We start from the raw sequence: 24,376 nt of genomic DNA on the forward strand, positions 1-24,376 counted from the left end.
GTAAATTTTCACTTCAAAATGCACTTGTAATTTTTGTGCATTAGTGATCTCATAAGTACACCATTACCTTTGGAAAGGCGGTGCTGTTGTATCTATTGGCCTGGTGACTTAACTTTTTGGTATTTAAGGTTGATTTTTAGAAACTAGATCTCACTGATTATTTGCCTTTCCCCTCCCTCAAAAGTTGGGAGGGCAGTTATGTGAACCTTTCAATTTGGAATTTGTTTAAATGGGAGTTTTTTCTAATAGCCTGTAGTTAGTGAGATGGGAAAGGAAGAACATAGAAGAAGAAATGGCAATTTAGAAAACTGTACTTATTCATAGCTTATTTATAGATTAAGTTTTTTAATTGTTAATTTGGAGCAGAATCCTTTTGTAATTGCATTCTTTTCCTGACTTGCAACCATCTGACTTTTCATAGTGTTTTATACCTTTCACAGTAAATTCATCCAGCCAAGTTTTGAATATTAGATAACAATGAGCCCTTATGTATACCAAACATGATGGTCTACTAGGTATCTTAAAACTAATATATTCAAAACACATTCTTAGTAAATGAGACAAGGATGCAGTGCTTTGCTGGAGGCAAAAATCATGGTGTCATCCTTGATTTCCTATTACAGTCTTTTCCCTTCCTCCCCACATCTAGTCAATTAGCAAGTCTTGTTCTTTTCCTTTAATGTGCATTCTGATCTTTTTTCCATCTCTTCTACTACCACTTAAGTTCATACTGCAGTTAGTTTTAGAAATAGTGTCCTACTCCTATCTTTTTTTTTTTAATAAATTTATTTATTTATTTTTGGCTGCATTGGGTCTTTGTTGCTGTGCGCGGGCATTCTCTAGTTGCGGCAAGTGGGGGCTACTCTTCATTGTGGTGCGCGGGCTTCTTATTGCAGTGGCTTCTCTCGTTGGCGGAGCATGGGCTCTAGGCACGCAGCCTTCAGTAGTTGTGGCGTGCGGGCTTCTGTAGTGTGGCTTGCGGGCTCTAGAGCGCAGGCTCAGTAGTTGTGGTGCACGGGATTATTTGCTCCGCGGCATGTGGGATCTTCCCGGGGCAGGGCTCGAACCCGTGTCCCCTGCGTTGGCAGGCGGATTCTTAACCACTGCGCCACCAGGGAAACCCCCTAATCCTATCTTTGTCTCAGTTTTCACTCTTAATGTATAGTCAAAGTGAACTTGATATTCCAGTCAGATCATGTCATTTCTCTGTCCAAAACCCGTCAATGGCTGCCTTATTACAGACAAAACTCTGAAGTTTTGTCGACAAATGCTATTTATGAGACCCTATATGAACTAGTCTGTGTTTACCTTTCCAACCTCATCACGTTTTTTCACTGTTACACAAATATATTTCATCTTGTCTCAAGTCCTTCTTGGCTGTTTTCTCTGTTGGGAAAGGTATGTCTTCAGATTTTCAGTCATTTAGATCTTAGCTCAAATCCTCCTTTTTATGCTTTTTCTCCATTGCACTGATGACTGAAATTTTTTTCTTTTCCTTCACCCACAAGTGAAAAGCTTGGAGAGCAGGTACCTTGTCTATCTTGTTTGTCATCATTTGCTTAAGTGCCTGGCACATAGTAGCTGTTAAATAATGTTTGGTGAGAGATTGACAGCTTTATGACCTAGATAAAATCATTTATGGATTATGAATTTGCTGTCCATTAGCTAGCATTTGTATAGTTTTTAAGACAACTGATCGTAAGGCTGTCTTTGAATCTTGCCATATATCTGCTGTATGACCTGCTGTATGGCAGGTTACCTAGCCTTGTGTCCTTCCCTTCCTTACTTGTAAAATGGGAATAATAAAATATTCGACCTCAGAATTTGAGGTGCAAACAAGATACTACATGAAAGATGCTTAGAACAGTGCTTGGCATGTATTAAACACTAAGCATATGTCAGCTATTAATAGTTAAAGGTAACGTTGCATATTATTTTTTCACGACTAATACTTGTGTTTATTAAATTGTTTGCAGTGCAGTTTGAGTTTTGCTGACTAATTACCATTGCTAATTGAGGGAATACTCTCATCTAAGGTCTATTTATTTCTCTAAAGTCAGAAAACTTTAAATGAAGATGGTGTTTTTGCCGCTTTTATCTCCTTACTGCTCTTGTCTTAATTCAAAGATGTTAGATGCACAGTTCTAGGAACCTTAAAAATATCCATCACAGGCTGTTTCAAAACCTGCCTAATGTACAGTTTTAGGAGTGAAGGTGAATGGGGGAGGTACTGCTTGTTGGTCGGTTTTTTGGTATAACCTGTCCACAAGAAAGGAATAAAGAAATGAATCATAAGGATAGGATTTTATTTTCTTCTACACTAGTTTTTCTATACAGTTTCTGTACTACAGACATCGCTGTATGTGTTGGTGAGGGGCTTGTACGGTTTCTCATGAGCCTTATATAATGAGAGGAACTGTTTTTTCATCTCTATACTGTCAGGTTCGTGGCACATAGTAGATGTATCAGTTGTCTGTTGCATCATCTTCTATTATAAAATAGTGTGTGCTATTATAAAATCTAGTTTAAAACAGTATGTTTCCTATTTTGTGATTAATAATAATAGAGAAATGAAACAGCAAGTTAGAATCAATGTTTTAAAAGGTAGACGTTTCTGTATTATAATATGACTTGGCAACAGTTAAATGAGTTTTGAGCTTCATGTCTTTAGCTCTGATAAGCATTCGCATGCCATTTTTTATATGCAACTTTGGTTTGCTTTAAAGGAAAGGTTCTAGGTGTGTGATAACTGAGTTTTGTGAGACATATATGTGTATGTTTTCATGGGTATGTACATTGTTTCCAAAAAGTGACTTTAGAGAGAGAACTGCTTTTCTGTTTACTTACATTCTGTGAAAATTGGGATACACAGGAACACACTTACAGTCTTCAGGCATAGGCCACATAGGAAACACACTTGCAGGCTTTAAGTTGCTTCACAATTATAACATTAGTACTGTAGTTAATGTTTTGCTGTTTTCTTAGGACATTTTACATGAGCTTTGATCCTTGTGGGCTTTGACATTGGTATTTGGAATGAGTTCATACGTATAGGGATATAACATCAATAGTTTATTAGTAGATATTTCAAAGACTATATTACAGTGGTTATAGGAAACCCTGAAACCTTTTTAAGGGAACATTGTACAGAGTGGAGGCTATGCTGTTTAATAGCTAGATAACCTTGCCTGTGTCAGTTAATCTTTCTGGGCTTCAGTTTTCTAATCTTTAAAAGGAGGATCTTGGTGATCCCTAAGTGTTCCTTTCAGCGCTGGAATTTGGTGGGTAATATACTTTGAATTAATGTATATTTTTCATTGTAAAAATTTTAAAAACAATGTTAAAAGTTCTCTACAAAGGAAACAGTCATTTTTACTACTATTTTTTAGAAACAACCCCTAAACCTGTTACAGTCTTAGTATATTTTCTTTGAGATTTATATGTCATTTAAAAATGGAATGCTTTGAAGAATGAATCAGAGCCATAGCCACATAAGGTTGTGCCCTTGGGGACTAGTGCTGGCTGTTTAAAAACTAATCTGCGCCCTGTGTACCAAACCTGTGGGATTGCATCCCTGGGGAGGATTCTTTGTGTGTGTATGTGTTTTCTTCTTTTTTTAAATTGAAATGTAGTTGATATATATTGTATAAGTTTAAGATGTGTTGATTTTGATACATTTATATATTGCAATATTACCACCATGATTTGATATATTTATATATTGCAATATGATTACCTGCCACCATAGCATTAGCTAACATTTCCATTAGGTCCCTTAATTAGTCATTTCTTTTTTTGTGGTGACAACATGAGAGGATTCTTTTTTCATCCACCATAGTTTTTTGAGTCTCATTAAGGAGCTCTGTAGTCTTGAGCATATCATTTGAGCCAGCAGTTCTACTTAGAATTTATTAGGAAGATACGTGAAAAGATTGAGCAATACATTATTTACTGTAGCTGCATTTTATAATAGAAAATTTGATACAGAAAATGGTCCAACAATAGATAAATTTTGGGAAAGCTATTCAGTGAAATAATATTTAGCTGTTAAGTAATTGTTGACATGAAAAGATGTTCATTATAATTTGAGAAAGTATTTATGGATGAGTATGTATCATATCCATTAAAATGACATGTTTATATCTGTATATATGCCACAAACAAGTGGGTGAAAACAGTGGCTATCTGTAGTTGGTAAAATTCTGGATCATTTTTGTTTTCTTTGATGGGATGTGGTATTCACTGAAAAATATTTTTTTTTTTTGAAAAATATTTTAACAGCTTTGTTGAGATGTAATTCATATCCCAAACAATCCAGTTAAAACGTACAATTCAGTAGATCTTAGTATATCCAGAGAGTAGTGTAGACATTAGCACAGTTTTAGAACATCTCCATCATCCCAAAAACAGACCCTGTACGCATTAGCAGATACTTTGCATTTCTCCTTTCTCCCTCCTGTCTTGCCATATGGAACCACTAATCACTGCCTGTTCTGAGCATTTCATATAAATTGAACTATACAATATGAGGTCTTTAATGACCTTTTTTTCTTTTAACTTAGCATAATGTTTTTGTTTTTGTTTGCGGTATGCGGGCCTCTCACTGCTGTGGCCTCTCCCGCCGCGGAGCACAGGCTCCGGACGTGCAGGCCCAGCGGCCACAGCTCACAGGCCCAGCCGCTCCGTGGCACGTGGGATCCTCCCAGACCGGGGCACGAACCCGTGTCCCCTGCATCAGCAGGCGGACCCTCAACCACTGCGCCACCAGGGAAGCCCTAGCATAATGTTTTCAAGGTTCATCTATATTTTGTAGCATGTACTTTGTCTTTACAGTATTGCCAAATATTCCATTGTATTGGTCTGTATTTATCCATTCATCAGTTGATATTTGGATTGTTTTTACTTTGGACAAATATAAATAATGCTGCTGTGAACATTTGTGAGCAAGTTTTTGTGTGGACATGTCTTTTCTGTAGGAGTGGAATTCCTGGGTCACATGGTAACTGTGTTTAATCTTTTGAGGAATTGCCTGGCTTTTTTTTTGTTCGTTTTTTGGTTTATTTGTTGGCTTTGCTAGCTCTTAGTTGCGGGACATGGGATCTTTAATTGTGGCATGTGGGATCTAGTTCTCTGACCAAGGATCAAACCCAGGCCCCCTGCATTGGGAGTGTGGAGTCTTAGCCACTGGACCACCAGGGAAGTGCCTGCAAGACTTTTCAAATCAGCTGTGCACCATTTTATATTTCTGTTAGCTATGTGTGAAGATTCTAATTTCTCTATATCTTTGCCAAGACTTGTTATTGTCTTTTTTATTACAACTATCCTATTGGGTGTGAAGGTAGTATCTTATTCTGGTTTTGATTTACATTTCACTGATAGCTAATGACACTCAGCATCTTTTCATGTGTGAATTTTTTTTTTTTTTTTTGCGGTACGCGGGCCTCTCACTGTTGTGGCCTCTCCCGTTGCGGAGCACAGGCTCTGGACGCGCAGGCTCAGCGGCCATGGCTCATGTGCCCAGCCGCTCTGCGGCATGTGGGATCTTCCCGGACTGGGGCACGAACCCGTGTTCCCTGTATCGGCAGGCAGACTCTCAACCACTGCGCCACCAGGGAAGCCCATGTGTGAATATTTTTTTAACCGTCTATATATAACATGAATTATTTAGATTTGCAAAGGTCTTCTCTCAGTTGGAAAGGCATAGTTATTTAATTTTTGGTATATTGATAAACATGTAAATTTAAGTATGACTTATAATATGAACATAACAGTAAAATAATAGAAAGTAGTGCTTGAAAACCTGACTGGAGGAGGAGCAGGGAGAGAAGTTTTTTAAAACCTATTCTGCAAAATTAAGAATAAAGGTTAACCAAGTGTAATAAAAATGTATATGTAAAACAAGGTGGTATGAATAAGACCAAATATAAGTGACTACACTATGTGAATAGAATTCTCTGTTAAGACCTTTTGATTGGATTAATCCTATTAAACTACCTGTGTCGTATTTTCTGAGACAAGGCTCAAACAAGTCACGGCCAGGTAACAATATAATGTCACAAAGAAAGCAAGAATGGGACCATTGCTGTCTGATAAAAGTAGAATTTAAAGTCAAAGCATGAAGAGGAGAGAAGGATACAGGCATTCCTTAGCTTTGCATAGTTCTAGTATGTTTAAATTTTGGTCAGCATGGTTTAGGTAAACAGCGCCAGTCCCCGCAACAATGTTTCAAATTTCACTTACTCAGGAATACTAACTAACTGTAGACTACAAAATTTGTTGCTAGTTCTTCAGTCCACAAATCAAGATGTAAATAACAGATGCATAGCATGTCACTTTTTTTTGAAGTTTCTTGGTGATTGGTCAGTGTGCATCTGTTTCTCACTTCAAGCATATATAGCACAATGTGTAGTAGTGTTGTTGCCTCTTTGTCTTTCAATGATATATCCACCCAGGTTACATTTAAAGAAAAAACAAGATGGGGAATCGGCCAACAAAGAAACTGATAATGCCAGAAGTGAAATTTGAATTGAATGTAAATGCAGTTATAGAATAAATATCCTTGTGAATAATAACCTTGTGAATGTAGATGTGCTGTATATAGGGAGACTAGATACACAGCCAGAGCAGCTTAGGGAAGGCAAGCTTATCAACATAAATGAGGAAAGTGGTTGTAATAAAAAGGATGAAGATGTCTCAGAGGAAGTGACACCAACAAAAAGCATTAAAGATATGCCATAACATTGAAAATAGAAAAGACAAAATGTTAGAAACTGATCAGATTTAGAAAGGAGTATGACACATTGCCTTAGGCATAGAAAATATGCTTACTCCGTGTCATAAGTTATGTGATCAGAAGGGGCAAGCACTGTTAAAACTATTAAGTTTTTTACAAAGACATGAAACACTTTAATCTCAATGTTTCTAATGTTTTAAATTACAGTGTACTAAATAATTAGTATTAGTTTTACTATATTTAAAATTTCCTTACACACTGTCAGTAATAGTGCATTTAGTGTTTTGACAATTTTTGAAGGTTTTGGAACAATTGTAATTTTTCCCATTGTTCAGTAAGATTGCCTTGCACAGTCAATTTTGTGTTCTCTCATTGTCATACAAAGTGAGGACTGCCTATTTTGGGGAAAGAAAAATTATATAAATTGAACTGTCAAACCTTTATATGCTAAATAACATCATGGTAGAATCAGTTTTCTCTTTTGAATACTTTTTTGGTTTAGAATCATATCTAAAAATGACCCATGTTTGAAGTTTTAAGACATTTTTCTGCAATTTTATTAAGTATTTAAGGTCCCTTCCACTTCTTCAAGTTCCTGATGCCACCAGTTTTGAACCCTTTGGGGATTTTGAACTATACATTAGGGTACTGGCTCGCTTTCTTCTATATTGCTGTTTAGTATCCAACTTTCTTAGTCTTCCCAGCTTTCAAACCTGTTGATAATGTCCTTTGTCATCTTTAGCCTTATGAGTTATGGGGTTTTAGGAGAGAGAATTGCTTTGCTCTAACTAGAAGTATGTTTTATTTTTGATGGTGTTTTTAACTCGAGCCATCTACTTGGAATTTGAAGCTGATTATGCAGGAGGAATTGCTTTACTGTTTTAACTAAATGTGTTAAATTTTCTAATTTTAGATTATGGGTAGGAATGAATGATGCCTAGTAAAAGTCTGAATTTTTAGATCAAATGCAATCATATAGCAATGATGATTTAAATGTGCCTTAACTGATGTGCAGTTAAAATACATGGATACTTTGAGTATTTATAAATTGCAGAATTTAAATAATAAAGCTGACTTATATGCATTTGATTATATTTAAGTAGAGCCCTAAGTCTCTTTTTTATTGAAATTTTATCTTAAAGCCTTTTAAAATATTCTAAACTGGAATGTGAGCTATAGTCATTAGGTCCCTAATTCTTAAAGAATTTCAGCAGATATGGAATTTGTGATAGATAATTAGTAATTAATAATCTTAAATTGTAGCATATTTTAGAGGAAATGAGTAGTAATTTGATTTTCCTCTTGCTTTGGAGAATACATATATATCAGCCATTATAGCAAAAAACTGGTACATTCTCTGCATCTACCTTTATAGGATTGACAGACTTCTACAGAACTGACTGACATAGGGAGATATATAATGGGGCTGTTTTGGGGATTATATCTAAATATATATGTATATATACACACAAAAAATAGTTGTCATCATTCACGGGTTCCATATTTATTAATTTGCCTGCTCACTAAAATGTATTTATAATCCCAAATCAATACCTGTGGTGCCTTCATGGTCATGTCTGTGTGTGAAATGGCAAAAAATTTGAGTAACTTGATGCACACATTCCTAGCTGAGGCTGAACCAAGGCCATGCTTTACCTTGTTTCAGCTCTCATATTGTAAACAAGTGTCCTTTTTGCAGTCTGTAGTGCCACGGCTTTTGTATTTTTGTGCTTTTTCTTGGTCATTTTGCCGTTTATAATAGCACCCAAATGTAGTACTTGAAGTGCCATTTGGTGTTCCTAAGTGCAAGAAGCCTGTGCTTTGCCTTATGGAGAAAATATGTGTTACGTAAGCTGTTGGCTCTGAGTTCAGTGTTAATGAATTACCAGTGTATATTAAATAAGGTGTCTTTAAACAGAAACACATAAAACAATGTTATGTACTGATTGGTTGAAAAAATGTTGTGACCAGAGGAACCTACCCTGTATTTACCCTGGAGCAGTGGTACAGTATTCCTTAATTCAGTGTTCATGGTGTTCATCATTATAGAATATAATTACCATGAATACAAGAATTGACTCTAATATATATGTGTGTGTGTATATATATATATGAATGAACAAAGCAGTTACAACATCTGATTCCCTCATTGAATAAAGTAAAAGTCTTAACATACTTATTTTCTAAAAATCTACATGTATGTATACACAAATATTAAAACATACATATAATATACCTTATTGACAATGTTTTGAGTTGTATATTCCAAACTACTTTGTAGTAAAACTATATTTAGAATGCATTTAAATGTATAGATTAATGCAGTCTTGTGACACTCTTTTTCATTTTTATGCATTTTTATAGTAAAATCTGTAAAATTATAGCAAAATTTACCATTTTACCATTTTTAAGTGTGCAGTTTAGTGGCATTCAGTACATTGACATTGTCGTGCAATTTGTGTGGTTTTTTTTTCAATTAGGATTATGGATCTAGGAGTTTGTGACTGAATTTAATAAAAGCATTTGGAATTAAATATTATTTGTGACTACCTTTAATTTATGTATGATTTTTAATGCATTTTAGATTAAGAATTTTTGATAATTGCGTTCATAGGGTAGTGCTATTTAATCACTTATATTTGAGATTGCTTTACACTCACATTTCCCCCCCCCTCCTGTTTTAGTGCTTTTTTAGGCCCAAAGGACATATTTCCTTACTCAGAAAATAAGGAAAAGTACGGCAAACCAAATAAACGAAAAGGCTTTAATGAAGGTTTATGGGAGATAGATAACAATCCGAAAGTGAAATTTTCAAGTCAACAGGTGCGTCATATTACGTAAAATTTAGTTTAGTATTATTTACTCAGTTTTGGAGAATAATCACCATTCTAGCTACAGGAAAATGATTGAAGAGCCTTATATATTTCAGATTAAATTGTTCTTATTTGTGAGGTTGAACCTTGGACTTTTGTATCTAGATAACTGATGAAATTCTTGCCTTCGTGGTCAAATAGATCTCAGAAAACTGGGAAACACTCAGTTATTTAAATCCTGATTGAGGGTTTATTTAATGTATTGAATTTAAAGTCACATGTACTGTTTCCTTAAATTCAGGTTTAATAACTTGAAGGGTGTGTTTTTTTCTCATTTTAATTTCTAAATCCATAAAATTTATTAGAATATGAACTTCATGTGGGTTAAATTAAATATGTGACAAAAATACTTATAGCACTATGCAAATTATACTTATTTTTGGTTTCTAGAAGAGCAACCTTTAAACTTTTTTTATTCTGTTGTGTGTGTGTGTGTGTGTGTGTCTCCAGACTTGAATTAGTAAAAACTAGGATGAGTATGAGTAAACCTAAAGAAGGAAATAACACACTGAAAATTTTGCAACTTTCTACCTTTAAATCTATATAATTTTTAGTTCTTTGCATGTACCATGCTTTTTTCTCGTGTTTGAGAACTCTTCAGATGCTGTTCTGTCTGGAACACTGAAATCTTTCATTGATGTTCCAGGGCTGCATTAGATGATCCTAAGTGCCTTCATTATCCACCCAAAAGTTATTTGTTACAGTATTCATCATATCACATCATAATTGCTTCTGTACTTGTGTTGACTGCCACAGGCTTATTAGTTCCATAAACAAGGAAGTTGTATGTGTCCTGTGTGCTGTCATTCTTACACGTGTGGAAGGAATAGTTACCCACTAAATGTTGCACAAATGTAAGAATGGATGAATGGTTTCCCATCCTTATTGCCTTGGGAGTCCAAGGAGACTGAGTTGATTGTTTCCTGAAAATAACATTTTGTAACTTAACTTGGATCATACATCCTATGATTGTGCTTTCAAGGTCGTTTTCATCCTCCAGATTGCCTAGCATAGTCACTTTATCCTTTGTTCCTATCTACCTACTTAATCTCCAGGTAGTTTTCACAGTACATACTTGGAATTTTCCATTTCACAGTGAAATTTTTCGTTGGTTGTGTGCATAAAACCCAACAATTTTCTGTTCTTAACAAAAGTATGAATGATTATGGTGGTGTGATGTACTCTGTGTTCCCAGCCCAGACATCCCCAGTGGCACATTCCTGTGGTTTGGTGCAAGCATTGATGCCCAAGCCTATACAAAAGAAACAACAAAAAAAAATTGGCCATCATAATTTATAAATATTTCTATCGTGCTATAAGTAATTTTGGGCACATTTTTACATTTTTTATATACCTTTATAATTTGTGGGTTATCAGCATTGCCCTTCTTTACAGAAAAGGAAATGGGTTTACAGTTTAAAGACTTGCCAAAGGAAACAGCTAGAAAGGTGCACAGTTTGGATTGCAGTCCCTTCATCTTGTAGATTGGGAGCTTTACCCTCACCTCCCAATATATACTGTGTTGCCTCTGGTATTCATCATTTTGGTTAGTTTTATGAAAATCTAGGGACCCTAGGTTACATGCTTAAGTATCTCATATGGGGGTATTTTTAAAATTTAATGATTACTGGACTCTCCCACTCAGCGTCTGTTAAATCAGAATTCATTTAAGTTTGGGTCTCAGGAATCTGCATTTTAAATAAACTAAGTTTGAGATATAGATCAATAAGAGTCCTTAAAGTTGTGATATATATATCCTTTGTTAAGGCTGTTCGTCTTAGAGTACATAGGTTAGCTTCTTTATCCAGAATATTTCAATAGTTGAGTACAGTGTAGGTCTGTGCTCCTCTAAATCACCTTACATTGTATCTTGTTGGGCATTTGCTGGTTAGAACATCAGAATGGTATTCTTTGTAATTGTACTTTTAATTTCTGCCTCACCATTTTATCTGCTGAGATTGTATGCATCAATTGCAGGAATATAGTTCCATGTAAGACTTTCCTAAATAAAATAGTAGCATTTAAAACTTTTCAAAATTGTGTATATTAAAAGTATCCTGTGCAACAGAAATGAGGGTACTTTTCTAGCTTTCTTACAAACAGGCTTTGATTTTTCATGGGTACAAAATTTTAAAGTTGGCGTAAAATATTATTTTGTGAAACTAATAGACTTGATTGTTTATAGGCATCAACTAAACAATCAAATGCGTCATCTGATGTTGAAGTTGAAGAAAAAGAAACTAGTGTTTCAAAGGAAGATACTGACCATGAAGAAAAAGCCAGCAACGAGGTGTGTTTAATTTCTCTTGCATTCTAAACCCATTTTGTTGTAAGGAAGAATTGTAAAATGAGTTGATTGTGGCACAGTAGAAAGCAATCTTTAAAGTAGTTGAGTAATGAATGGGAAAATATTAAAGGCTTATTTCCTTGTGTAAATATTAAATATAGTATTGTAAAATAATTTTTGCATCTTTAAGATGCATGGGTATTTTTATTTGAAGTTACGTTGCTGTGCAAAATATGAGGTACAACTGGGAGAGTCGCTTACTGTTTGTTAGGAGTATTTTTAAAGTGAGGTATTGTTGGATGGATGTACGGGAAAGGATATTGAACCGAAGTTTTTAAAACCTAGATTTATTTCCAATTCTGTATTTGATTATCTGAGTGGGGATACTCATTTAGCCTTTTTAGGCTTCATGAAGTTGTTACTTGATCTCCAGAGTCCCGACCCTCTTAACATTCACAATCCTAAAACCGAGGATTCTACTGTAGAAAGAGTGTTTTGTAAATTTAAATAGACAAACCTCCCAGTGTACGAGCAAGTGTGACTTTTATATTTGATCTGACAGAGGAAAGCTTTTTTTTTTTTTAGGTGAATATACTGGTGATTACTTCCACTTTATAATGAATTAATGTTAAGACTTTTAATGTTTATAATTTCAAAGGTCAGAGAAGCAAAACAAGTTTCCATAGTACTTTTAGTGAAACGTGCTTGTGATTTTTAATTTAAGAAATTTTCTTTCAGTCGTGGCATAATTATCAATTTCATCTGTTGTGTTTTGTTTTTTTTTAAGGATGTGACTAAAACAGTTGACATAACCACTCCAAAAGCTGCCAGAAGAGGGAGAAAGAGAAAGGTAATTCTACTGCTTAACCACAGAGATCTTAAAAGAATTTTTATTTTAGTTGGATTGAGGGAGTGTAGATAATGAAACGGTACCATTTAATTTAGACTTAGCCCTTCACTCTAAGTCCTTTAATTTTTTTAAAGGATAGGTTATGTTGTTCACTTATCAAAGCTATGTTTCTTTTCTTAGTGATACAGCACCCTTAAGTTGAATGGTATACAAAATAAAACGCACCAATTTTCATTCCTTTGAATGATGCTGTCTCAAGTTTTCTCTATAAAATGGATAATATATATACTCATAAGACTGTTGAGAGAATTAATGAGTTAATACATGTAAAATATTTATAATAAATCCTGGTACATAGTGCTTTGTAAGTGTCCATTATTATGTTGTTATTACTTTACAGCATTGTTGCATGAAATGAGAGTATGTGACAGTTTAGGACAAAGTACCTCTTATGCTTTTAATTAGTGTTTCTTCTTCCCTATGTGAAGTTTTGTTCATCACACCTTTTTCTGACCTATTTATGTCTCAGACTGTTATTATATGACAAAGCTACAAAGAAAACAAGAGTTCAGTCTTTAAAAAAATTTTTTTTGTAGTATTCTGAGTTCAGTGTCTTATAAGGAAGTAAAATGAAAACAAATAATTACAGTGGCTTTCTATTCCCTGTGGGGTGTGTGTGAAGGGGCTATGATAACTTTAACAAGATTTTAAAAGATAGGCAGAATTTTAGGCAGATGAAGGAGGAGGAGAGGAGCATGTGAGGCAATTACAGGGGCATAGAGAGAATTTTGCTTCAAGCATTTCCAGTATTGCATTTCAGTATTATCAGACCATAAAGTTTGAGGGAAACAAGTACAAAAAACCCCAATGTGTTACCCTGAAGAACTTGAACTTAGAGAAGGGGTGGGAAGCCACTGAATCATTTTAAATTTCAGGTATTTCTCTTTTTAAAGCAGTGTGAATGATGGGGATTGGACTGGAGCAGTGAGACCAGTTCACTGATAAATTCATTCAGAATTTTGGTCCTCACTTCACTGGCCCAGACAGAAAATCAGCAGCAAATAAGGAAGATAAGGTCTCTGTACTTACTGAACTTATATTTTCGTTGAGACAGACAATAAATACATAAAACAAGAGAATTAAAATGGAGAGCTATGATTGGGACTTGGTAACTAAATTATGAAAGGCCTTTGAAAAGAGTTAGCATGACATTTTAGTGGTGTAGATGAGAGAATTTTAAGAGCACCATAGGAGGTAAAGTTAATAGTTGATTGGAAGTGGGTGTGAAGTGAGGGGGAGGTATCTAGGATGACTCAGGGTGTCGGCTTGGATGACTAGATTATACACTGAGAATGCAGGAGATGTTTTGGGAGCAGAGGCATGAGGAGGAGGATGTGAAACACCTTTGAGAATTAGACTGAAGATACATATTTCTCTGACACCAAAGGGGGGAAAGGTAGAAGTTACAGTTGCAGTCTCTGACATAAAGATAGGATTTAGATAGGTAGTCAAGGGAGAAAGTTTACTGAGAAGAACGCAGAAAACCAGAATCCTGAGAGATTATAATGGCGATGAAAGGCTGCCTTGTAAAATTATGGCTGAGAATGAACTGTCAGGAGAAAAATCTAAGAGAGGATATCAAGCTGAACAAGGGAGGAGAGAATTTTAAGAATGAGGGAGTGGTTAGTAGTATCCTGATGCAGAAGGGGTCCAATAATAATTGACAGTTAGGATCCCCCAGGATACCTTAAGGTCAAATGGTAAGAACAGATGAAGTAGGTTAAAGAATAAAATGTTTAATGTTGAAATTACACTGTGCTTTTGAAATCTTTGAAGGGGAGGAGAGAGAATGCAGCAACAAGGATTTGCATGGTTAAGGGAGGGTGTTAAAAGTGGAAAAATATAATAGAGGCTTTAACACTTTTTCTTTGCGAAACCAGGAAAGATCAAAGATGTGGAAAGAGTATAAAATTACTGTAAGTTAAGAATAATGCTGGGTGAGAGAAAAGGGAGGACACATTTGAGGGAATTGACTTGATGGGAAAGAGATGGACATTTCACCTTTTTTCACATTGAAGGGAAGGATGGGCAAGACTATTACAAACTTCTAGGGAGACTTGGAAATTAAGGGAATCCCTTCCTGCTGGCCTCAGTCTCTCCCTTCTCCCTCACCAAATTCAAAGCGAGACTGCATGTGTGGTGTAAGGCAGAAAGAAAGGATTGAAAGTTTATGCTAGAGAGAGAAGGAAAGGGCATGACAAAAGACAGGGTAAAGGATTAATGGATGGCTTTGAGATCACAAATGAAGTTGCATAAAATGAATGCATGTTTGTATAATGTTTTTTCAGCAGGGCTCAGCAGCAGGGAATAATAGAGCAGGGAAGGTAGAGTTTTATAGTAACTCTGTTGGAGATTTGCGGGACAGGTGCAGCAAAACGAGAATGCAGATGAATAGTAGTTCCATGAGGTTTTTGAGGGATGGGGCGGCCTTTATGTAAAGTCACGAAGGGAGTAGAGCTAGAAAGTGGGGTAACAGATGGGGAGAAAATTTGTCAAAGTCTTAGAGGTCTCAGTGAGATAAAGTAAAATATGGAAGAAATTAATCTAGAGTCAATATTTGCATTTGAGATATTTAAATATATATGAAATAACTTAATAGTCCTTTCTCTAGATAAAATATTTCTTTGAGTTAATATTTTCACGAGGAATGGTTTTGACTTGCATGATTTTGCTGTAGTAGTCAAGAATATATGTCTATGGAAGGGCTGTATTTTTGCTTCGTATAGTGTTTATTTATGGCATTAGTTATTGATGACCTTGTTACCTCTTATTGGTATCTCAAAAAGATTCATACCTGTAATTCTTATGCGATGTCATGATTTATTTCCAAAAGTTGAAAGTGTAATTGAAGAGGGGATTTTTTTGCACTGAAGAGTTCATCAGTTTGATCTGAATTTTGGAGAACTTTTGCCCTCTTAACTGCTCACCCTCCTAACTCAATAGAAGAGCTCTCATACAGTCTTGGGTTCTCAACCTTTGGTATAAAAACAGATGCCCGGCTCCCTACTCCAGAGCTATCATCAAATCAGGATTGGGGTGGGGGGTGGTAGGTGGTCTGTAAGTTCCTAAAATTGGAAATACAACTTGAGCTAATGTTTTTGAAGCAATTTTTGTAATGTTCCTTGAGAACAATTCAAGGGTTACCTTAGATGAGTTTCTTGACTTTTAATAATGCTTTGAATATACATTATTATATTGCAATTACAAAGGCAAAAATAATGTTTAAAAACTAAGAAAGAAATGGATAAATTCTCAGAAGTGGGATTGCTGAGTCAGATTTGCATATTCTGTATTGCTGATATAATGATCAGAAATGTATTACCAGTTTATTGATTTGATCACTATTAATCAATATATGAGTAATTCTCCACATTCTTACCAAAATTGGGCATTACCTCTTAAGTGTTTGCAAATCAGATTGTTGATTAAAAGATTAAAAAAATTTTTATCAGTAAGGTTGGATTATGCAAGTTTTGGCATGATGCTTTATTGCCTTTATTTTTATTGAGGTAGTTCAGGCTGAATTCTAAATAATTGGGGGTGGGGGAGCAGCTCATAGTAGTCCTCCCATTCTTCTCTTTGCTATTTATTTTCTCTCTTTTCTATTTTTTTTAGATGTTGGGGGTAGGAGTTTATTAATTAATTAATTTATTTTTGCTGTGTTGGGTCTTTGTTTCTGTGCGAGGGCTTTTTCTAGTTGTGGCAAGCGGGGGGCCACTCTTCATCACGGTGCGCGGGCCTCTCACTATCGCGGCCTCTCTTGTTGCGGAGCACAGGCTCCAGACGCAGACGCGCAGGCTCAGTAGTTATGGCTCACGGGCCTAGTTGCTCCGCGGCATGTGGGATCCTCCCAGACCAGGGCTCGAACCCGTGTCCCCTGCATTAGCAGGCAGATTCTCAACCACTGCACCACCAGGGAAGCCCTGTTTTCTCTTTGATTATGATGTTATGTTTGCATTTCCTTTCTAATTGGTGGTTATTAACCTTTGTTCTACTCTAATACTTGAATTGATTAAACTGATTCTCGTTTGGGGCTATTGTCTCATTACCTGGGGCATTATAGTTTGCAAAGGGTCATTGCGATTTCTTTACAGTAGTAAATCCTTCTTTATGGAAAATCAGAATAACTCCTAGGGAAGAACAGCAGATGTCTCAGTTCAAAAATAAAACATGTACATATTAACAAAGTTAAAGAATGGAAATATCAGCAACTGAATTTCTTGCCTTTTCTAACATTAATTTAGGTTGTACATCATAAGTACGCAATATAAAGGTGTTAGCATTTTGAGATACTCAATGAAAGTACATTTATAAGCAGTGTGTGGGATATTACACTGTAATTACATTATACTTTAACATTTTGCATCAAGAATATTCATTTTATTTTTATAAATGACTTTTTTAGGTTGAGAATATCTAAAAAGTGAGTTTTTGTTTCCTAGAATTACTTACTAGAATTATAAGCTAAATTTGAGGATATCACTCTGATGAGTTAACTGTTGAAAAATAATGAAGATCAATATATGTTATGCTTGTATTTGAACTTGTTATCCTGTAGTGGCACGTTTTTGCCATTGAACTAAATTTGGAATGCCTACTATGTGCTAAATAAGTTAATTTAAATCTTTGTGATTCAGGCAGAAAAACAAGTAGAAACCGAGGAGGCAGGAGTAGTGACTACAGCAACAGCATCTGTTAATCTAAAAGTGAGTCCTAAAAGAGGACGACCTGCAGGTAGGATTATTAATGTTTAAATAGCTGGCTTGTGATTAATATTCTAATCCATTAAAGTGTTGTACCTCAGCTACTTTGGAATAGGGGAATAGGTACTTGGTTATGTGTAATATATAAATTTCAAAGGAGATAAACATTAAGGTTTCTGCTCTTTGTAATAAAGTATTTAAATTTGAAATAACTGCTTGAGACTTTTTCATTTTCTGTTTTATCCCCATTACATTTTCCTTTAATAGCAGCAAATGAGGCTGTGGTGAGATTTAAAATCCATGAATGATGGGTTTATTTTACCTCTTACTTTAGAAATATTAAGCTTTCCAAATGGAATCATAATGAAAACAAGAGAAAAACAGCATTTGAATAATCAAAGCTATTAAATTATTGCATTCTTTCTTTATTAGGGCCTGTACAATATGCAGATGTCTTCAGCACTGCCTATTTAAAGTATTTTCCGAATTTGGCAAATAGGAAATAGTTTGGAAGGATCTGTCTCTAATACAAAGTAAAACAAAGAATATTAGCCAAGATAGAGCCAATTTTTTTTTCTACTTCATAACATAGGATTCTGTTTTCTTTCTTTTTCTTGGCTGCGTCTGGTCTTAGTTCGACACACGGGCTCTTCATTGCGGCACACGGGCTTCTCTCTAGTTGTGGTGTGCGGGTTTTCTCTCTCTAGCTGTGGCATGCAGGCTCCAGGGCTCCTGGGCTCTATAGTTTGCAGCACGTGGGCTCTCTTGTTGAGGTGTGCTAGCTCAGTAGTTGAGGCACGCAGTAGTTGCCCCGCAGCATGTGGGACCTTAGTTCCCTGACTGGGGATCGAACCCGCATCCCCTGCATTAGCAGGCGGATTCTTTACCACTGGACCACCAGGGAAGTGAAGTCCCATAACATAGGATTCTTAATGAAACAGGATAAAATGAGTAATACCCAAAAAGAAAAAAAAACAATTTACCTAATTTTTACTTTGGAATTTAATAGTGTAATGGATCACATTAATGGTGTTGTTAGAAAATTCAGTGAATTCTGATAACAAATTTTCAAATATGTGAGCATACATATACAAATGATACTGTAATATGTATTTGAATATAAGTGCTGCTATCTACTATAAAGTTGAATTTTGTGACATTCCTATTAAACAACAATGAGGGATGTTCTTTTAAGCCCTCAGCCATACTAAGGACAGATTGAAAATACTCTTGATTGACCTTTGTAAATTTTCTGCTGTTAACTCATTTGAACCACTGGAGGGGATATGACTTTTAAAACCTAAAGTAATTGTTATCTGTAATAAACTAATATTCTTAGTATATATCATTTGTAACTTTTATATGTGAGATCTACATCTTAACGGGAAAGCTGGTAGTTACAAAATTTTTTTTCCTGTGAATGTCAGCTACAGAAGTCAAGATTCCAAAACCAAGAGGCAGACCCAAAATGGTAAAACAGCCCTGTCCTTCGGAGAGTGACATGTGAGTATAATTAGTTATGCAGTAAATGAGACATTTCACTTTCAATATGTATAAATTTCTTTGCATTTTTACCAGTTTTATTTACAGGGTGTTCATTGCTATTACTATTTTGTATTTCTAAGAATTATGGGCAAAACAGTTGAAAAATAGTTTTCATTATGTAAAAAGTTAAAATTGATAGGGAATCAAGAAAAATCTGGTACGATTATCATTTCATTAATCTAAGACATTTTCTTGTATGTTAGGATATAAGATACTTGGATAATGCAGGGTAAAATGTATAATAGTTCCCTTTGTTTAAGGGAATTTTTAGACAAAGTATTTTTGAAGCAATTTCCACAAATCTTGCTCCTCCAGAATAATCTTTATTTAAAAAATAATAACACTTAACATTATTTTTGTAAATTTAAAGTTTTAAAGTATTTTGGAATGATAACTAGTTATTAACAAAATAATCAGTTCTTTTTTTTCTTGCCATCTTTCTTTTCCATAATGGATATTGTTTGTGTTGGATTTTCTGGTAGAAACTTCACCAGCAGGAATATATATTTAGACAAAGAGGGCAAAACTTTGTAGCTATTGTGTTTAAAGATTTTATAGAAAAGGCTTAAGTGAGTATGTCATTTAAGAATGGATTTTACAGTGTTTTGAATGAAAATATTTTATTGGAAATTTCAGTTATAGAAGTGTTGGTACTTTTCAGCCAATATATGTTTAAAGAGTTTTATTTTACTGCCAAGCTAGCTGTTTAAATATTCTCGAAAATAGTGGCCAAAAATTACAACATGGTTTTTACTACTATAGTGAAATTAAGAAATTAGGTACATGCAGGTGAGTTTATGTTTTTAAACATACCAAGTAAATCTCACTTATCTCCTCCCTAAGATGTCTTCTCTAATAAGGGCATCAAGCATCAAGTCTAGGATTTTATGATCAACATAAGGCCTTGATCTAGAGAGTTAGGAACTGAAACACAGATTATCTGCTCCCCTCTCCCTTTTATACATGCACATTGATCTGGGAGGGATAGGGAACCATAATAAATATTCCCAAGGAGAAGATTAAGAGGCACACAGCAGTCATTGTTCCCCAGGAAATCTGTTGGGAAAATATTGTGAGATCCCCGTTTTAGATAATAAGGAATATTTCCTTGATTAGGTCCGTCCCAATTTTCCCTGAGAGTATCTTCCTAGTCCATTTCTCTCCATGGCTTTTGGCTGATTCTTGGACTGGAAAGTATTAACCCTCCTTATTAGCTGAGCAGCTTTCTTATTCTGCTTTCATACTTTACAGAGTTGGGCCCAAGATTCCTTTTTAAATCTCCATTAGTTTCTCTTAATGCAGCCTAGCGTCCCTTTTGGTAGTAATAATACTTTATTGTTAGCGTGTGTCTGTTTAATTCTAGTCAGCTTTATGTGCTGTGGTCTCACTCATAAGACTTCTCCAGACATGATTATCTTTTTATACTTAACTAAAAGCACTTTTGAGTTTATAGGTTTTCCTGAAAACCTACTCCCTGGTTTCTTTTTCATAGAACCATTTGTTCATCAGAAGGATCAAGGTATCCCAATTTGAATTCTTAAGGAAAGGCTGGCAACTTAACAACCTTGATTGGATCTTTGACTCCAGTCTTTGTCTGAATTTGAAAATCTTTTACTGGATGGAAGTGACTTTCAACACTGAAATGCATGGGATTTTTTTCTCCTTCCTCTGTCGTCCTATTATTTTTTAAACTTACCTCTTTCTTGAAGTACCCTATCAAATTTATGTTGATAACAATCAACTCAAAATGCCAATATTCTATCTTGAAACCTCTTCACCCAGAGCCACAAGTTCACTGAATAAGTTTTCTCTCCAGTTATCACAGATGACAGTTTTACCCATTGTATAATATATTAGGGTTTCAAATGCAAAGCAAGTGTCAAACGTTTTAGGTTTTGATGATGGACAACCCCAAAATACCAGTAGCTTACAATATTTATTTTTCACTTGTGCTATATGTAGGCTGGGCATTGGCTGTTATAGATACTGTCAGCTTTGTATCTGGGCAAAAACTCAGTGGAGTGTAGAGCAAAACTATATAAGCTCTTCTGAAACGTAAGCTCTCCACCATGAGAACAGCGTGTATCTGCTAGCGACAGCTTCTTTGCTGTGGGTCCTAAAATGACAAGACAGTGGATAGAGTCCGGAAGAGCTGAAACCATCTCATAATCCTCATGTGAAGTAAAAATATTTGTTATAAGCCACTGAGATATTTTGGGTTGTGTTTGCATTAATTTTTGCTATTAACATGTATTTATAATTTTCTTTATAACATTTTAATATGTTTCCTATTGTACCTTGACCTATTGAAAAGGGAATTATCACCATGAGGTCTGTTTTTCATGGAAGATGGTAAGGAGGGAGGACCATTGGGAAAAGACTTAATTGCAGCAAGCAGTGACAGTTACGTTTACGGGAGTTCTCTGCTTTGACACTGTTTTAAAAACTTTGAAATAATAATCCCATTTCTTAAAAACTTAACGATACCCTTAAATCTACCTTTAAAAAAGAAAAACAGCTGCATGGTATTCCACTGTGTATGTATCATAATTCTTAAAAGTTTATTTCTTGTATGGATACATTTTTTTAGACATTGTCATGTGTCGTTTTGTACATGTGCAAACATATTGGTTAGAATACATTGCTAGAAGCAGATTTACTGGGTTAAAAGGATATTTTTAATACCTGCCTCTTTGCATAGGGGGTAACATTTTGGGGGAGGCAGTTCATCAATATCTATTAAGAGCCATGGGAATGCCTTTTATATTTGATTCTCTATTCCCATCTCCACAAAACAATCATTATTAAAATATTTGCCCCCTTGTGGAAGTATTGAATAAAGTTAAGTGATTTTACTTGCCTGCTTTTTCTTCCATTGATTAAAAGTAAAGGATGAAACCTATATAACATTTAAAAATAAACATAGCCAATGGTAGTTACGTGACAAAAAATTTCTAAAGAAATAAAGTGATTTTTTTTTTCTTTTCCTATTTAATAATCTTAAGGGTTCAAGGAAGCACTTGTCTGGTAGGTCAGTGGATTTGGAATTGAGATATTGGGCTATTTGACCTTTTGCACCATCATTTTCTCATTCGTTAAATGGAATGGGTTGGACTAAATGATCTGGGGTCCTTTCCAGCTTTCAAATCCATTGATGTAATTATATAATATGTGTAAGTCTCAATGAAATTCCTTGAACAATTTAATATTAAGGTTAATTGGCCATATATTTTACCATTATATGTGTCAGTTGGGAGCCTTTTACATTGCAAAGCATATTTCTTTAAATTTTAAAATGACCGTATTTCACCATTACGCAGTTCGATTCTGCAACTGTATTTTTCCCAGCATGGCTACTTTTATAAATATGTAGAATATGAGCTCCATAAAATCTAGGCATCTTACACATCTTATACACGGCTGTTCCCCAAAGTCAAGAATGGTACCATGGCATATGAGATAGTACTCAATATTACTTTTAAGTGAATAAGGCACATTACAAAAAACATGGAAAACAAAGGGGAAAAAAATCACTTTTCTATTACCCTAATGCCACTGTAATTTTTCTATCTTCTAACTCATATTAAAAGGCATTTTCCTTTTATGATTGGTTGATAATGACACTCCATTATATTTTACTTAAAGATATTTAAAATTTGTTTTTAAATAAAAAACAAACTGCATGTAGCTTATTGTTATCCAGAGTACTTACTCAGTTAACTCAGAGAGGTGGCTGAATGACAAGTACTAATGATACATAAAAGATTATTTTTCATTGTTGTGCCTGTGAAATAGGGTAACTGAAGAAGACAAAAGTAAGAAAAAGGGGCAAGAGGAAAAACAACCTAAAAAGCAGCTTAAAAAGGATGAAGAGGGCCAGAAGGAAGAAGATAAGCCAAGAAAAGAGCCAGATAAAAAAGAGGGGAAAAAAGAAGTTGAATCAAAAAGGAAAAATTTAGCTAAAACAGGGCTTACATCAACCTCTGATTCTGAAGAGGAAGGGGATGATCAAGAAGGTGAAAAGGTAGAATGTTTGCATATCAAATAAAATATTTGTTCTATTTTAGTTTCCTATGTAGTTCTTAATCTTTAGGAAAGTTTCAGTATCTTTATGAAAGTCTATAAATGTGATTAAAAGTTAAAATGAATTTCTTTACCTTTCTGAATAAACTTGAATTACCTGTGTTAAAAAGCATATTTGAAACTTTATTGTACATCCTAAGTTTATCTTACCTTTTCACAATTACATGGAAATTAAATGTCACATGATAAACTTCCAGTAACCCCACCTACCTATTGACAGAAAAGGTAGGAAAGTAGCGAATTAAGCCAGATAGGTTGTGACCAGTGAAGACAGATGTAAAAAGGTACATTTATACATAGATTTTTATTATTTACCTCAATGAAATTCTTAACACTTCAGGCCTATTTAGGGTACATTTTATTGGTGGTACTTTATTTGAATACAACAGTTGTTTAGGAATTTCATTAAAGCTGTACGTTCTTTTCTGTATAAAAACACAAGTTTTGTGTATAGCCTTGGAAATCTACAGACCCAGGTTGTATAGGCCTTTCATTTATGTTTATCTAATTTATTAGTACTTCAGGACCCCAAAACTAAATTCGGTAGGTTGAGCAGGTACTTGTCAGTAAACAGGTACTGAAGTCAAAGTCATAGTACAGAGGCAAATAGCCTGAGGTACTTCATTGTAACTCATCTTAACCAAAGCATATCATTCCTATAGCAGTGCAGTAAATAGATTATAAATCCCAAAATCATCAAGGGGAAAGTTAAATTTATATAGCAACAACATGTAATTATGAGGGTTTTATTTAAATTAGTAATTTATTCATCCCTTAAGAAAACTAGTTGCTTCTTTTCTCCCAAGATTATAATCATAGAAGCATTAGTCACTGACTTGATAGTTAACTAAAAGCATCCTAATTCTCAAATAAAACAGAAGAGAAAAGGTGGAAGAAACTTTCAAACTGCTCATAGAAGGAATATGCTGAAAGGCCAACATGAGAAAGAAACAGCAGAAAGAAAACGCAAGCAAGAGGAACAAATGGAAACTGAGCAGTAAGTATATTCTTTTTCTAAATTTCGATTTCTTTTTTTAAGCTAGCATGAAATGTTTAAACAATAGAATCTCGTTTTCCAGACTTTCTGAAGCCTTTTAAAGAAGTGACTTTTCCAGTGTGTTAGAAAAATGTCCTCAGTATATGATAATCATGTTTCAGGCTTCATTCTTTCCTGAGTAAAGAGGATGAAATTTACTGAGATAATCACCCTGTGAATTATTTTTAATTTAAACTGAAAGTGCA

General features: G+C 34.8%; 1 protein-coding gene across 6 annotated transcripts in view; it reads left to right on the plus strand.

Annotated features, from left to right (window-relative positions):
• The window catches only part of PSIP1 (PC4 and SRSF1 interacting protein 1), a 46,379-nt gene that overhangs the window by 6,730 nt on the left and 15,273 nt on the right, over nt 1-24,376 (plus strand). For all 6 annotated transcript variants that reach the window (XM_033439752.2, XM_004276116.3, XM_033439757.2 and 3 more), the window contains exons 4-10: nt 9,418-9,556; nt 11,792-11,896; nt 12,681-12,743; nt 17,441-17,537; nt 18,934-19,009; nt 22,847-23,075; nt 24,013-24,131. In XM_033439752.2, the coding sequence (XP_033295643.1) occupies nt 9,418-9,556; nt 11,792-11,896; nt 12,681-12,743; nt 17,441-17,537; nt 18,934-19,009; nt 22,847-23,075; nt 24,013-24,131 (828 nt within the window). The remainder of the gene's footprint in view (nt 1-9,417; nt 9,557-11,791; nt 11,897-12,680; nt 12,744-17,440; nt 17,538-18,933; nt 19,010-22,846; nt 23,076-24,012; nt 24,132-24,376) is intronic.

Source organism: Orcinus orca, chromosome 6, assembly GCF_937001465.1.
Source record: "Orcinus orca chromosome 6, mOrcOrc1.1, whole genome shotgun sequence".
In the NCBI taxonomy this organism is placed as follows: Eukaryota; Metazoa; Chordata; class Mammalia; order Artiodactyla; family Delphinidae; genus Orcinus; species Orcinus orca.